This window comes from Rhipicephalus microplus, chromosome X (genome assembly GCF_043290135.1).
Source record: "Rhipicephalus microplus isolate Deutch F79 chromosome X, USDA_Rmic, whole genome shotgun sequence".
NCBI classification, from domain to species: Eukaryota; Metazoa; Arthropoda; class Arachnida; order Ixodida; family Ixodidae; genus Rhipicephalus; species Rhipicephalus microplus.
Genome location: NC_134710.1, coordinates 210,830,647 through 210,847,940, shown reverse-complemented (window position 1 = coordinate 210,847,940; position 17,294 = coordinate 210,830,647). Strand labels below are relative to the sequence as shown.

The 17,294-nt window shown below is 42.9% G+C and overlaps 1 protein-coding gene across 1 annotated transcript in view; it reads left to right on the top strand.

The window, feature by feature from the left end:
- Positions 1-16,602, top strand: part of LOC119187713 (cubilin) — a 174,414-nt gene extending 157,812 nt beyond the window's left edge. Inside the window, exons 18-19 of the mRNA XM_075878533.1 lie at positions 10,563-10,739; positions 16,173-16,602. Coding sequence (XP_075734648.1) covers positions 10,563-10,739; positions 16,173-16,312 — 317 coding nt within the window. The 3' untranslated portion in view covers positions 16,313-16,602. The remainder of the gene's footprint in view (positions 1-10,562; positions 10,740-16,172) is intronic.
- The last annotated feature ends 692 nt before the right edge of the window (positions 16,603-17,294 follow it).

Sequence of the window (17,294 nt, the reverse complement as noted above, 5' to 3'; positions counted from 1 at the left end):
ATATCCGTTAAGGCACCACCACAACTGTGCGGAAGCTGTTATCACTAATCGACCGGTCTTTGCCATTATCGAAAGGTGGAAAACTCGCTTCACATCTGCTGATGGCAGTGTCGGAGAGTCAAGTGTCGCAGTGAACTTTCACGCGACGAAAGTTATCGCTTCTCGCATTTATGGCTTCTTGCGTTCGAAAGAATTGTTAGTTCATCATCAATGGTTATTGATGCCTCCTATTTTTTCGTTTTTATCCCCCCTCACTTCTGGTCTGCCCGTGAATAAACTTTTGGAAATTTAACCACCTCACTTGCAACACCCGAAATCTGTGTATGGTGCTCGCTGCATTCTGTGATATCTTCAGTCGGAAGCGAACTGCAGCAGTGCACACGCGAGTGCTCCTAGCACATGCTTCAGAATTTCTGTTTAACTTTTTTTTCACTTCGTATGCGCTACATTTTTACCGCGATTGTGTCGGAAGTGTTCGTTGTAAAAGTCGGAGGTGCTGAAAAATGTTTGCTGTATCCGGACTCAGTTTCAAAGGGTAGCATAGGAAAATCGTTAGTGCATCATAATATGGTCATTATAACCATCAGATTGTTATATTTGGAATCGTTATAAGTGGGTTAGACCACTTCCAGGAGTGATATCTTTTTTCTTTAATTAGTTGGTATGAGTTGGTGCCTATGCCAGCACAGTGAAAAGAAATGACTGGCAGGGACATTGTGCACAACATGATGAGTGTGGAAAGTGAAGATAAGGACACTGACCTCCCAGTTGTTTGCAAGCTAGATGTCCCAAAGACTGCACAGTCTCTAAATCCAAGAGCCTTCTTAAGTCCATAGAACTTGGCACTTGAGAGGCATGACTTATAATTTCCTGCTCCAAAAATGTATACAAATCCTTAACTGGCTGGACCATGAGTTTGCTGAAGCAATAGCACTGTGAAAAGAAGCTTTTGTTGTTAGTTTTTTCTATTCTTGGTTTTAATGTAATATTCTTACCTTGTGCTGTGTTCTGCTATCTTGTTTTATTATGATAATAATTCTGTATACAGTAGCTACATAGTGTTGCATATGAGTTGCTATTATTAACCATTGAAACCCCCGCAGGGGCGTCTGTGCAAGCAGGCGTTTGGTGTGTAGCGACACCACCGACCCAAGCTAATGGGGGGTTTCGACCTCACTCACGCCTAGCCGTGCGTGGCTGAGCCGTGTTCGGGGAAAAGGGGATCCTGGGGTTTGAGCCTACGCCGGGTGATTGGACCTTTAAGGAGGCCCCCCGGCAGAGGCAACATCCCTTTGGCACCGGCTTCACGTGGACGGCACCCCTGGGCTGACCCACCCAGAGGAAATCGGCAGTCACCTTTTCCTATCTCTCTCTCATTACATCTTCGTCTTTTCTCCTCTTTAAAACTATCCTGTCATCTTCTCTTTTCTATTTACTTCCAAATTTCCTGGCGGCTAGGGTTAACCCTGTGTAATTTCTCAAACTTGGGTAGTTATATATGGCTATAGCGGCGATGCATGGCTGGCATCTTCAAGTGTTTTACCTTGCAGCGTCCCCTTGTTGGGTTTAATAGTGGGTGGCTACCATCACCGCCGAATATTATATTCCGTGTATGGCACACGTTTTCCCCCCACTCCCTAATGGCCGCTCAAAAGTGGCGCACCGAAGAAGAGGGTGTACTCTTCAAACCAAAACAATCCTTCCCCAAGTATCATGTAGTACATAGCCAGAAAGAAAATAAAACAGTCCGATCAATTTCACCTTTTCTTGTATCGAAAACCCTCACGGAAGCAATTGGTCCAGGATATAATATCACCAAGATGGAAAGCGCCAACCTTCTTCTAGAGGCCCGCGACAAGCTTCAGTATGACAATCTCTCAAAACTTGTAGTACTTGGGGACGTCCCAGTATCAGTAGGCCCACATAGAACTATGAACACAGTCCGCGTTGTCATTTCTGATGATCTTCTTCAACTCTCAGAAAGTGAACTATGAGAAGGCTGGCAAGACCAAAATGTAGTCTAGGTACAGATAATTATTATACGACGAGACAAGAAACACCCACCAAACACATAATTATAACCTTCGGTACTAGTGACTTACCAGAATCAATTGAAACCGGGTACTGGAAGCTCCGTGTAAGACCATATATCCCCAATCCTCATCGATGTTTCAAGTGTCATCGTTTCGGGCATGGATCGCAGAGTTGCAGAGGGCGTGCCACTTGTGCAGTGTGCATCCATTCAACACACATCTGACGACTGCACCTCGGAAGCAACTCATTGTTCGAACTGTGAATGAAATCACCCTGCCTACTCAAGATCATGCCCCACATACAAAAAAGAGAAACAAATAGTAGAACTCAAGGTCAAAGTCAATCCGTCATTCCAAGAGGCATGTAAACGTTTTTCACTGCACAACCCCTCTTATCCCTCCTTTGCAGATGTGACGCACTGTGGCGCCGCACCGCATGTTTCTGCACTTGCAAATGTCGCACAGAGTGTGGCCGCGGTCGTGCCACCAGCGCCTCCGGCTGGAGCGCTCCGCTGCTCCACCACCTGACAAACAGGGTCGGCAGACCCCTATGTCTGCTGAACCTCAGACCACTGCAAGCGCAGTTAGGTTCGAAAGTTCTGTGAATGCGCCTGCTGAGCAGGCACCATCCACCACCTCACAAGAGGTGATGGATACAAGTACGACTCCTCCGGCACCTCAGACGCCAAAGGATAGGCGCAACTCTTTGGAGCGCGCCAAGAAAGAAAAAAACTCAAATTATAGGGCCCCGAAAAGGCCCTGTAACCTAAGGCAACACTTTTGTACACACAGCATTAAAATGACATAAATACTACAGTGGAACATCAGAGGACTGCTGAGAAACCTCGACGATATCCAGGAGCTCTTACACAAACATACACTAAATGTGCTGTGTGTACAAGAAACACACTTGAAATCAAAACACACTAACTTTCTACACAATTATGTTATCTTTCGATTGGACCGAGATTATGCTGTCGCCTCATCCAGTGTTGTTGCCATAATAGTTAGTTGAGGAACAGCCTGCACACATTTAGCACTTCAAACATCTCTTGAAGCAGTAGCTGTTTGAGCTGTCATTTTCAATAAACTGTAACAATTTGCAGTATTTACATACCTCCAGATCATCAACTGAACAGACATGAATTCCAGTCACTTATTGATGAACTTCCAGAACCACATCTTGTCCTAGGGGACTTTAATGCTCATAGTAGCTTATGGGGTGAGTCTCGCTGTGATGCATGAGGCTGCCTAATTGGACAGTTCCTTTTCTCTTCTGGTGCGTGTCTCCTAAATCAAAAGGACCCAACATACTATAGCCTCACTAATAACACCTACTCATCGATAGACTTCAGCATTGTCTCTCCATCGCTCCTACCTTTACTCATATGGAAAGTCATAAATAATTCATACGGAAGTGACTATTTTCCTTTAATTTTGAGTACAACAATAGATAAAACAGGTCCTTCACAGGCTCCCAGATGGCGCAAGGCAGACGGGGAAAAGTTTTGAAATGCTAGCAACTTAATTAATGAGCTTATGTCGCAAAGAAACAAGAGAAGGACAAGCGCCAAGAATGAACCAACTCGCCTAACAGGTCGCTCTGCTAGTCATTTAAGTTGGTCTGATATGTGCGGCTTAAGCGTAGATGCAGCTGTAGACTACCTTACAGCTTTTCTAATTGATGCTGCGACAAAGTGTATTTCACAAACAGGACTTGGCACAAAGTGTCGCATTCCTTGGTGGACCAGTGAGTGTCGAGATGCATGTAAAAGACAAAACAAAGCATGGAAGTTGCTTCGGGACTCACCAACTGCCGAAAACCTCGATAGTTTCAAGACAAATAAGTCTTCAGGTAGAAGAGTGCGCCAACAGGCTAGGCGAGAGAGCTGGCAAAAATTTTTAACAGGCAATAATTCTTATACAGATGAAGCTAAGGTTTGGAGCATGGTTGGTAAAGTAGCAGGAAGACGAGCACATTCACTCTCACTTGTAAACATGCAGGGTGACAGCTTGGAAGACCAGGCAAACTCCATCGCCGCACACTTTGAGGAGGTCTCCAGCTCGTCGCACTATACTGCAGTGTTTCAACGATACAGTCAGAATAGAAAAAGAGAAACTACAGTGCAAATCCACTACCCACAAGGCATACAATGCACCTTTCTGTTTAGCTGAGCTACAGGCCTCACTAAACTGCTGCAGTAAGTCTGCCCCACGCTCTGACCGTGTGTCACATGAAATGCTGAAACACCTGTCCATCGAAACCCAAACATCCTTTCTATGCCTGTATAATGCTGTATGATTTTTCGGCGAGGTGCCCTCGATCTGGAAAGAAGCCATAGTTATTCCTATTTTAAAACAAGGCAAGGACCCGTCCTCAGTTTCAAGCTACAGGTCAATAGCATTAACCAGTTGTCTTTGCAAGGTCTTTGAAAAAATGATAAACAGGTGACTTATGCACTTCCTTGTGACTAATGGCCTACTTGACCCATACCAGTGTGGGTTTCGAGAGGCTAGGTCCACCACTGACCACTTTGTCTTTATCGAGGCTCAAATTCGTGATGCCTTCGTTGATAATCAATTTTTTCTCTCTGTGTTCCTCGATATGGAGAAGACCTTTGATACAACGTGGCGCTTTGGCATACTGAGAGACCTCTTACACTTCGGTGTACGGGGTAGAATGTACATAATCGAAAGCTACTTAACCAATCGCACATTCCGTGTTCGATTAGGCACTGTTTTGTCGCGAACATTGGTCCAGGAAACGGGAGTGCCGCAAGGAGGTGTATTAAATTGCACACTCTTCATAGTTAAAATGAACTCCTTGCAGCTCGCTATCCCTTGCAATATGTTTTACTGTACATATATTGATGATGTACAGGTTGGTTTTAAATCATGAAACCTCTCAATATGTGAACGACAGATTCAATTAGGTTTGAACAAGATTTCTCAATGGGCAGATCTGAATGGTTTTAAGCAGAACACGCAAAAGAGCACATGCGTCTTGTTCTGCCAGAAGAGGGGCGTTCATCCCGATCCCGAGATCGACTTGCATGGATAACGTCTGCCTGTGCAGTCTGGGCATAAGTTTCTGGGTGTAATATTAGGCACAAAACTAACCTTCATACCCCACATCAGGTATTTAAAGGACAGGCGCTTAAAAACAATGAATATTTTAAAAGTGTTGTCATGCACAACGGGGGGTAGTAACAGGAAATGCCTGATGAATCTGTATAGAAGCCTTGTTCGCACGCGCCTCGCTTACGGTGCTATAATCTACCAGTCTGCGACACCATCTGCTTTAAAGATGCTCGAACCCATCCATTACTTAGGAATTCACCTTTCTACGGGTGCTTTTCGAACTAGCCCCGTGGAAAGCTTCTAGACAGAATCAAAGGAATGGTCGCTACATCTGCAAAGAAGTTGTATGTCTTTTACATACTATCTCGGTGAACGCGATAGAGGAACATTCCACTCACTCCACAATTACTATCCAATTCTACCTTGTTCCACAGCCGTCCTTCGCTGAGAGAGCCCTACTTACTCACTCCGTGTGAGGAGCCTCGCTGAGGAAACAGATGTGCCACTTTTAGGACACCATGTGACGGCTGCTGCAGCGTATCCACAACCGTGGCAATGGCAGGTTATAGACTGTGATCCATCTTTCATGGAGGTCACTAAACATGCACCTACTGCACATATACGCACACACTTCTCAAACTCCAACACAAGTATAATTGCCTAGAATTCTTTACAGATGCTTCTAAGTCCCATGCTGGCGTGTCCTATGCAGCTGTTGGCCCATCTTTTTCAAATTCTGGTATACTGCATCCCCAAAAAGGCATTTTCACTGCAGAAGCCTATGCGGTATCTGTGGCTGTCAAGCATATTGAAGAATTGCTACTACAATGCGCGGTTCTATACACAGATTCACTGAACATTGTGACAGTTCTGAAAACGCACAAAAAACATAGAAATCCTGTACTTCTGTCGCTTTACTATCTTTTATGCAGTATCTACGCCCTCAAATGACATGTTCTTGTGTGCTGGGTGCCAGGGCATCGTGAGATCACATGAAATGTGTCGGCATACCAGCTAGCTGCATCTGCGCACGACCACACTTCGCCAGTATACCCATGGCCGTCCCTTCACTTGACATGAAACCTTTCTGACGTCAGCTCAGGGCGTGCTGGCAGTGCCTATGGGATAGGCAAACAGACAACAAACTACATGTTATTAAACCGGTGCATGGAAATTGGCCACCAGTGTCCAGATCACGCTACACACAAGTTACACTTACAAGGCTGCAGATAGGACACACACACTCTACACATTCATACCTTTTGGCTGCGATGACCGACCCATCTGTGAGAAATGTGGAGATCCACTAACGGTACTCCACATTCTAGTTCAGTGTAGTGATTTAGACGATTTGAGGAAAAAACACTTTTTATTGCCTTACCGACAGCAGCTACCTCTGCATCCTGTCATGCTCATCGGTAGGGATCCGCTTTTTAAACTTCAGTCACTTTTTACGTTCTTAAAAGATGTCCATAGATTTCACCCCATATTTCGAGGTGATCCGTAGCTCCACCTCTGTACAGAGGTTGCGGCTGCGATGGCCCTCTCCACCAACATTTTCATTTATTCCACCTCCATGCGTTTCATGTCAATGCCTTGATTTTAGTATTTTTTAGTTTTAACCAGCCTCAGGGTGTAAAATTTTAGGCCCCTTTACAGCCACGCAACACTATCATTGTTCATATTGCCGCGTGCATAGCTGTATCCGTTCGGTTGGTAGGATGCTTCTGGAGCCAATGGACGACGCACAGCGTCTGCATAGGTACACGAGTTTGGACGGTGCGGTGGAGCGGAATATTGCTGAGAAGAGGCAAACGCTTGTCGAAGTTCATAGCGAACGATTTCAGCGACGGAGGCTACCGTGGACTCCTGCTGCGGGGGCACCTGTGACTGCAATGTGTATTTTGCGTTCTCCTTCGCGATATCCTCACGCACGATCTGTCTAATCGGGTGGCGTAGAGCAAACTCGTCGTTTGCGGTAAGTGCGGCGGCGCCTGCAGCTGCGCCGGTGGCCGGGCGATCAGACTGTCGGTACCGTTGCTGTAGCGCACGCTCTATTGCGGTGGCCTCCCTGGTGAACTCGTCCACTGTTGTCGGCGGATTGCGCACAAGACCAACAAATAGCTGCTCTTTGACGCCCCTCATGAGATGGGTTAGCTTTTGAGCCTCTGGCATGTTAGGGTCTGCGCGGTGGCACAGACGCACCATATCCTCAACAGACATGACGGCGCTTTCACGCAGCTGTTGGGTGCGTCCTTCAAAAAGGCATTGTGCGTTTTCGTGTCGGTCCGCGTTACCAAAGGTGTCAAGAAACCGACAACAAAACTCCTCCCATGTCGTCACTGTTGCCTCGCGGTTTATAAACCACGTCTTCGCGCCATCTTCAAGGGCGAAGTATACGTGGAAGAGCTTTCTATCGAGACTCCAGTAGTTCGATTTAGCTACCCGTGCAAACTGCTCAAACCAGTCTTGCGCATCTTCGTTTGGCCGGCCATGAAATGGTTCAGGAATGCGCATATTCTGGACCGTCACCTGTGCAGGACTCCTTGAAAATGCCATTTCTTGAGTAAGGGTGGCTGTCGGAAGTGTTGCTCCTTCTAAAAGGCCAAATTCTGGTTCAAGACCTTGAAGGCAACGGCTTGAGCGGTGCACAGGCATCTCCACGCAAGGCTGTCTCATAGGGCTGGACTCGGGGCTTCTCACAGGGGTGCCAATCATGAGGTGGTAGTACCCAGCTCCTCCACCAGTGTCGCGGGTTCTAAATAACAGAGGGTTTATTTAAAAACACGGACAGTTGAACTCGTAGAGATGTCTCAAAACAAGGCCGCTAAGATTGTCGTCTTCTTCACTCGCCGCTAAATGCAGCTATGCACGCAGCAATATTCTGTTCATATTACTTGAATAACGCACCATGACTTCTCTCTCATCATTGTTCATGGCGCTCTTTGGCCATCACATGGCTCTTGTGCCAATAAATACCATATATCATCATCATCGTAACCATTGAAACCACAATAAGTTGAGGGTTATTACTGCAAATCTATTTGTTTTTGCTTTGTCCAGGATGTATAATACCAGCATGCTTTTCACTTTGTAGGGATAGCTTGAGTTTCATATTGTCTTAGAAGCCTGGGTATGAAATTATCGAAGCAATATAATGACCTTCAGTTGGGTATTTTGGGGAAAGGTGTTGTTGTTTACAATACAGTAAACTCTCGTTAAGACGAGCTCTTGCTTAAGACAAACAACACGGGAGTGTTTGTTTGGTTTGCTATAGGCTCAATGCGAAAAAACGAAATCTGCTCAAGACGAACCGCTTAACAGGCCTCTTCTGTTAAGACGAACTATTGCAGCGACTGACATGGACGGGGATTCTGCTCATCGAACATTATAGTCTTGATGGGGGCATTCTGGTGAACAAGAAAAGGCACAATGGAAAAAAAAAACTTTTTGGTGTAAAGACTCAAAACAAATCGAAAGAAAACTGCTACATGGAGAAAGGAAGTGAGATAAGCGGAAAAGGAAGGTTAGTGCAATAAGCCGGTATTTCTCTCACCCCTAGCCTGTACGTGAAGAAAGGGCCGACCTTATCAGCAAAGAAAGCCACAAGAAGCGTTCGTCAATTTGTATTCTCCTCGTGTTCTTCAATTTCGCAACTGGAGTAGTGGAGAATAGAACATCACAAGAACTTGGTTAGGGCGGAAAATGCAAGGGAAGGGTGTCAAAAAAAGAAAATGAAAGTGAAAACAGGAACAAAGATTGTCTGTGCATTAAATCACATGAAACTGGAAACCACATATGCGTGGCGCCAGCACTCCCATCGGAGGGGTCAAATGCATTGTCATTGCCTGAGCACATGTTGGGGTCAGTTTGCATTTTTTTGCATAGGGCCTGTGCGTATCGTATCTGTTCCCAGTGAAATGTAGCAAATTTTGGTGCACTTTTTTCATTGTGAAAGTGCATGACAAAGGAAGGTCATTTGGCACACTATATAGCTGCGTCGTGTGTTTTTCGTGTGCCCGAGGCTTGTGATCGGGAGTAGCATAAACTTCAGCCGCATGTTGTTCAGGAAAAGTTACTTTGGGCTAAAAATAAGAAAATATCTGAACCTCAAAGAAAAGCTTGCAGACTTTCGTTAGCAACATGGTGTATAATAGCTTTGTCAAAGTAGCTGTATGCAATGGAGGCGTATTCAAAAGTGATAGCAAAGCCAGTAAAACAGCCTTTCAGAAGTTGAACTTCTAGAAGAATAAATTTTCTGTTCATTGATGGTCAATTGTGCTTGTCTCTTTCTTTTCATCTTATTCGAATCGTCGAAATGTGGTCACTGCTACGTTTTATTGTTATAATGTGGTAGCAGTTTGTTTATGAGCATATTTATTAGGAACTCGTGGAATCAAGTACTCATTAGGTTAGTCTATATACTCTACTTGAAAGCACAGTTTTTATCAAGCTGAGCCAAATAAATGCTTTTCTTGTTCCTTTCCTCATCATTGTAAAGTATACTTAATGTTTTCAAGCAACATATTTGGGCGTACTTCGCATGTTAGCATTTGATTTTGCGGGGCACTTCTAATAAAATGAACAAATGATCATGGCCCTTTGGAGTTCGTCTTTAAAGGACTCTACTGTAAATCTAAATTCTGATGAATTCCATTTCATTGGTCGAGCTGAAGCAAGTATTTATGCTTTGCGGCCGAGAATAGCATTCCATCGGTCGATTCGATCCTAGTTCACATTTTCCACTGGCAGATTCAAAGCCAGCCACTCCGCGATAGAGCGTTCTGCGTTGCTTCGTTTTTCAGGGACAGATTTTGCTGGAACTTTGGCAATGTGGTGCGGTAATTTCAAGTGCAGTCAGGTACCTGTTGGTGTAATGTGGTGCGGTAATTTCCAGTGCAGTCAGGTACCTGTTGTCTTTAGAATTTGGGGTGGTGTCTGATCACTCTCTGTATTTGTTTACATTGCCAAATGGGGTGTCATTGAAGAATGTGCTGTTAGTTTGCTTCTTGCTATAAGTGATAGCGAGAGCTCAAGTTCTGACATTTGTAGCAGTAGCACTGGCAATGAATGATACGTGCTCAACGAAATTATGTTTAAAGAAATGTTCCCTGACTCACTGTGTGCATGCCTGAATGTCATCGGCTAAGTCGAAGAAGTTCTGGAGCCGGTTTATGTGATGTATGCATAAACAACTTCCGGCGTGAGCTCACTCAGGGCATCAGGAGTTTTCACATGTTCCGCTGGCAGATATGGCGTGGTGCAATCTGCCATTACAAACGCTACACAGGTGTTCTCTTTGGAGCTTGATCCAAGCCACCAAGTAAAAATAGTAAAAAATTAAATTATGAATTTGCATGCTTTTTTCTCATGTACTTATGAGCTGTGACAGTAACCTTTGATCATCAGAATTGCCTACTTTTAGTAATAGACATTTGTTGTCTGCAGGGTGCAACATGTCTGATACATGTAACAACAGCAAAATTTGTATCCACGAGGATTGGCGCTGTAATGGTGTTAACGACTGTGGGGATAACAGTGATGAAGTGGACTGTGGCTATCATCCAACACCGTCCCCATCACCCACCACGCCACCACCAGGACCTCCATCCCCATCCAAAGGTGGTAAGCACAGCTTTTATTCCTCTGCTGTTTTCAAGATAAGTATTGCGATATCAAAAAAGGCTGCAGAAGTTTTGTACAGTCTGCTTTGACAACCATGGGAGCAGTTGATCTTTCGTTTTCAAAAATGCTAGTTTAATCATATAAATCACTATGAATAAATTTAAAGTTCACCCATAAAACAAGTTTGAAGCTAATAAGCACATTTCAATATACTAAACTGAAAGAAGTGCTTGAGTCGCAAGTTTCATTATGAAATTGTTTTCTAAATTCCTTATTTGTTTGGCTAATTGTGTTGGAGGGGCACTTAAGAGAAACAATTAGTTGCTTTATACTGATAAACTGCACTCTGAGAACTCTAATATCACAAGTTTCACTGTCGTAATTTCATTATTAGGGAAGAAAATCAAGATTGAAGTTTCATTTTTTAATTTCGTGCTGTATTCTCTGCCCGTGACATAAGAAATTCCACAATGTATATTCGTATTTTTGCGATATTAGCTCGATTAAATTTTCTGAGACTTCATATGCTAAGTCTATAACTCCCACAAATTACAATGTACTTCAATTTTATCGATTATAAGCTACAAAGGACCCAATAGACGCCTTCAAAAATTGATGACATCATAGTATTCGGTGCAGGAATCGCAGGATGGCATCTCCACTCACAGTTTCTTTTCGCGTGTAAGCGTCGTGTCGAGGTAATAGTGTTGTTTTCGGGATAAAGAAATTGTGCTTTACTAATACGCAAAAAAGTGCTTTGCTCTTTAGTGTCTCTTTAACCATATATAAATAAATATAAACCAGCTCCTATTCCAGGAAGAGAGGGGGGGGGGGGGAGAAAAAAATTTAATATGATTGTGTGCTCATCACAAGAATTTAAGGCTACAGCATTCAGAAAACTCAAATAGCAGTTACAATCGAACCTCGATATATCAAAACACGAGGGGGATTGCAAAATAGTTTGATACATCTTTTTCTGATGTCAGGTGGGGGGGGGGGGGGGGGGAAAGGAAGGGGGCATTTGTACAGCCATCTCTCCAGAATGCAAGCTGAGTGTGTCCAGAGATAACAAACATAAGGTCCCGGTCAGCATTTACAACTGCGGTGAAATTAACTCCAGGTGCAGGCTTCAGACCTAGAACATTGATTTCAAAGTTAGCTTTGCAGGAAAAAAAATTGTGATTTGGTTGCAAAAAGCACTTTATCATCAATTTTGCAATGTTGAGCGCACCTGTCAAAAAAACAGTGCATTTTTTGTTCACAAAGTTTATTGTCATCAAGGAACAAATTAGATACAATCTTTGTTCTCTTTGCTGTCAAAGGACCTCTGAGGAGAAAAAAAAATCACAAGCCTAGCTGAACCTGAACTTGTTGTGATAGGTTTGCGGGCAATAAATCATACTGGCATGTTCGTTGGTGGCTGCCATATCGCCTTCATTCTGTTGTGATACATATCTGTGAAAGCACTGCCACAGTTGCATGCAAGTCGGAATCGTGGATTGACTGGTCTGTGCACTTACCAAAGGTGAATGGGATCGAAACCCGGTTGTGGCGGCTGCATTTCCAATGGAGGCAGAAATGTTGTAGGCCCGTGTGCTCAGATTTGGGTGCACCCCAAGTGGTCAAAATTTCCGGAGCCCTCCTCTACGGCGTCTCTCATGATCATCTCGTGGTTTTGGGACATTAACCCCCCACAAATCAATCAATCAATCAAACCAAAGATACAAAAGGCCTTTGAGGGGGCAGACTGGTCTTTGGGACCAAAGAGTGAAAAAAAAATTCCTTTTTTAAAGTTGACATATTTGGTTTCTACAAATATTTTTCTACCTCTCTGAAAATTTTCGCACACCAGGAAGTGATAAGTTTTTTTTTTAATGTCATTCTAACTGTCCAGATTCTTGGTGCTGTAAACATGCAGAACCTGCAAAATATGGGGAACCGACTTTGAGGCTTCTTTATAATTTGCCGGCACCTATGTTAGAAGCTCTGCTACGAATTTGAGCACCTTTATGAGGATCGGAAAACATGCGCACCATGACTGTTGCTTTTTGAAGAAGCTGTGTGTTTTCAGTTTTTCTCAATTTTTCTCAAAAAAGTAAATTTATGACTGTTCAATTTTGAGGCCTCGATATATCTGCAGCTAGGGCAGGTACAACAATAATTCTTTTTGCAATGAAAACCTGTATGTGAAAACCTGTATGTTTTGTATGAAAACCTGTATCTGAGTGTCAAACCTTGTAGCAGTTTCTCTGGAAAGCGTGTAGAAATTTTCAAACAATTTTTTTATATACGTTCAGCCTTCGTTGGTGGAATGAATGCCCACAACACTGGTCAGTGGAGGCGATGACAATCATACTGCCAGTGAAAGTCGAAAACTGAAACTTAGTGCGATTTGTTAATAAAACAAATACTTTAGTGGTCGTTTAGAGCACGAACACACTTTTTTGTTGTTTTTATGAGCGGCAGAATGTGCCCTGCTCGTGTTTCTCCACCGTTTCCAAACAGGCATGCAGGCAAGCATGCAAGTGAACACACTGCCTGCAAGGCCACTGGGTGCCTCTTTGAACACGTGAAAAAAAAAAAATTGTCTCAGAACAACCTAAAGCTGCCTCAAGTACATAAAATATGATTTCAAGTTATACATGTTTGTTTTTAAGCAAAAAAAGTCAATCTGCAGGGATTTCTTTTCCTACTAGTAGATTGACCACATCGCTTTTGGGTGTTGCTAGCGGTGAATTTTTGTCGACTTTCTCAACATCAAGTTAAAAGCATGCTCGTTGGTGCCGATGTGATGAATGATCTTCTCATTGGGCCACAATCGGAAAAAAATTTTCCGAGCAGTAATTGATTGATGTGCGGGGCTCAATGTCCCAAAACCACCAGACGATTATAAGAGATGCCATAGTGGATCTGATTACGATCTGATTACTACGAGTGGCCGCACCGGATGCACGATCAGATTACTACGAGCGGGCGCGCGGCGGTCTACAAGTGCAGCGCGTCATCAGAGTTGGCTTTAGCCCTAACTCCGCTGACAGCGAGACTGCGGGCAGGAACGACGCGCAAGCGCGCTTTTGGCGAGTGCTTCTTCGCAATTAATGTACCACATCACTGGCTAGCTCCTCTGAATCACGTATGGACATTTTATGCATCGCCAGCGGACAACACAGTCAAACTCGTCACCCCCCCCCCCCCCCCCCCCCCTTCACTGAAAAGGATTGCTCGGAACAGCGGCTAGCAGTTTCGCGCGTCATTCGAAAATGCGATGCCAAGTGCCGTGCGCGCCGATTTTTTGTCATCGTAGTTACACATTTCGCGCATTGTCATCGACCGCCGCTGGCAAGTGCATTATGCGCCGGCTGCACTGTTCACGCGGCCGCGCACCCCACAGTCATACGGAGTGCTGTCAATAAGCTTTTGTGATGCGATTCAGATGTGCTTGGAGCCGTGCTTGATATCACCACGAACGTCTATGAATGTTCAGAAGTTAATGAATTGCTGTAGATTAGAGCTTCCGCGACCCGCTGTATGATGATGCCTTTCACGGCTAGAGCGGCGAAAGAGCATGTATGAATCAGGGGCACGAATTTTCATATGCCCGTTTCGTGTCATTAATTATACTGCTAGAAATTCCTGTGCCACCAGTCTTCTGCCCATAACTTTGTTATTTGGAAAGAAGGCATAGGCCATCATGGTGTGATCCATTTTTCTGATGCAATAAACCTCTCTCCAAATAAAGAAAAGTTCAGTGAATATTTGTAACCAAGTACTTAATTATGCTATTACAACCAGCACAAAAAAACTTATGTATAATAATTTCAGTATATGGCTTTATTCAAATACAATCTTTTCTGTCATACCTATCACACCACTCCTTCATGCAAAGAACTTGGTTTGAAATCCATACTTGTTCTTTGTAAATCATGAAAGGAAGTCAAATATCACAAGACAAACCTGAGATCACAATTTTTAGGTGTCTTAGAGACGTAAAGAAAAGTTGAAACTTTAAACGCAGCTTTCTCAATACAGTTCTTTTGACATTATGCTCAGCCCCTCCACATGGTTTAATGAAGAAATAATTTGTTTCTGGTAAAGTATTTGTAGTATCGCTTCAAAATTTTTATGGAAGCACTGTGAGGTCATTCTTAGTGTCTGTGCTAATTTTCATCAATATCCAACAAGAAAGAAAAAAGTTCATTGAAAAAAAGCCTGTCGAAAACTTCGACAGGCTTTTTCTCACAAGTGTGTTTTGGACATTGTGCATTGCTCATGGAAAGAGTAGCATGGGAATGACTGGACAGATTTTGATTCTGTTTTTTTTTTTTTTTTTCCTGAATCCCTGAACACTGCTTGTGGGTACACCAATCTTCAATTTCTGTTTTATGGCCCTGTTATTTTTCTAGACGATTATTTGTCCATGCCACTGTTTCTGACAATGTGTGTCGGCAGCCATGATGATCTCTAAAAAAAAAAAAGAGAACTTATTAAAAAATTCTGAGAGTGCCATACCATGTAGCTTTCTTTTGAGTAAAGATCAACACCATTCGCAGCTTTCTGGCATGTTTTGTTGCAGCGCTAGGCTTTCCACGAGCAGACCATGTAATTGGACAATGTAGCACTATGTAACTTGAGAACTACTGAAGCTATCATGATGAAACTGCATATTTCCCTATTTGAGACACTTATGAGTATGCATGCCAAATTTCATTGCTGTAGGTCTACAAATAGTTTTTTTTCAATGCCACCTACCCTCTTAAAGGGACCTCTGAATTTTGTTTGAATTATCAGAAGTTTTGAGATCAATGACACTGGGTAAGGTAACCCCACACATAAATAGTAGTGGGAAAGCAGCAGATATTTTATTTTATGGTATGGACCTACAAAAAGTATGAATTAATCAAATGATGGAGTTTGAATTAATATGCTTTTTAATGCATTGAAAGAATAGAGGGCCAACCAAAAAATTCAGTTTTGACTGAATTAACCAAAAGTATGAATCATCAGAGTTTGAATTATCGCGAGTCTACTGCATTGAATATATGTCTCAAAAAGGTTACATGCGTGTGCAGTCGAGATTGCATGAAGCTTGTAGGCTGCAATATTAAGTTATTGATGCTACTAACTTCAACCTTTAACTCCTTGAGCCGCTGTCGAATTCTGCCTTTCTTTTTTAGCAGAAATCTCATTATTTCAATTGCATTTTGTTAGCAGACAGTCGGAAATGGTAGTGCAATTTACAATGGAGAGCTTGGCACTGGAGAAAGATGCTTTGAGCATCTTTCTTCTAGAGCATAATTTAAAAATGTGTGCCATAATCTCTGTGAACCCATTCACATTCTATTACAGTGTTGATTATGTTTGTTGTCATGTATAAGCTAAGTGTTCTAGTTTTGCATATTTAAAAAGCGCTTTCACATCTTTCTTTCTTTCCAGTTTCGGTTGCAGCCTTTGTCGTCACAGTCTTGCTGGCTCTGGTTATCGGAGCTGTTGGAGCTCTATTTGTGCCAGTATTGGTGCGACGGTACCGAGCCTATCGGTATTCCCGTTTTTCGAATGTTGCTGTATCTGAATGACTCTGCACATGTTTTTTGGGGTTCACTTGGGGCTGGCAGTTTTCTTTAAGTAATAAGAGATGTTGAGTGAGCTGCCATGTCAGCCCCATTGCCAGCACTCTTTGTGTAATGTGATATCCTCGTGTTAAAATTAGTTGAAATGGGACAAACTTGAGCCCTGTTCTTTCATCGTCATATGCATTTATTTTTGTGCTATTCCTTTTGTTTTTATTTGTCTAAAGCAAGGGTTCTCAGATATGATGGCCATAAGAAACCCTTATTATCTTCCCATTACTTTTGGCGTACAAGGATTAAGGAGTAGGTTGGCAAAAATGCTGATGCTATTAAAATAGACTTCCTGACTAAATTTCACCGCCACGCCATTGGAATGTTATCTTTAATATTGAAGGTCAACGCTCTTGATGAGAAACTGTCTCTAATACATCAGATAGGCAATATTTTTTCACACGCACTTCTACATAATAAACCCCATGCCAGCTGTACAGTTATTGCGTTAGACTTTGTTGTGTGCACATTCAATGCAAATGGAAAGTGCCAGACCTACAGAAATGCATTTTGTGCATATATGCCCGGGATGTACATTTAAAGTTGGCATTTTAAACAGCTAATATCATCATTTGTTAGCAACGTGCTCAACCAGGCAGACAAGGCCTTGGCTTAAAAAATTTAGCAATCAATTCCTGTGCATGTGTTGGAAACTGCAACAGGAAGCTTCAATAAAATGCCTCTAGACAAGTAAGTTGTATGTTAACGAGAATAAAATGGAGTCTGGTTACATTTGTTCTAACCACTCGCAAAACCTTAAAATTCCCTTTATAGATCCCAGTTTGAGAACCCTTGGTGTTAAGCGTAATATCTTTTAAATGACTTTCTTGGTTTAGTGTAATTTTTTTTTTTTTTAGTTTTATGGTTGTTGGTAGTAGAACTTAGCTTCTTTTTTTTCCTTTTTTTCTTTTGCACTTTCTGCAAAATATAAGGCGTT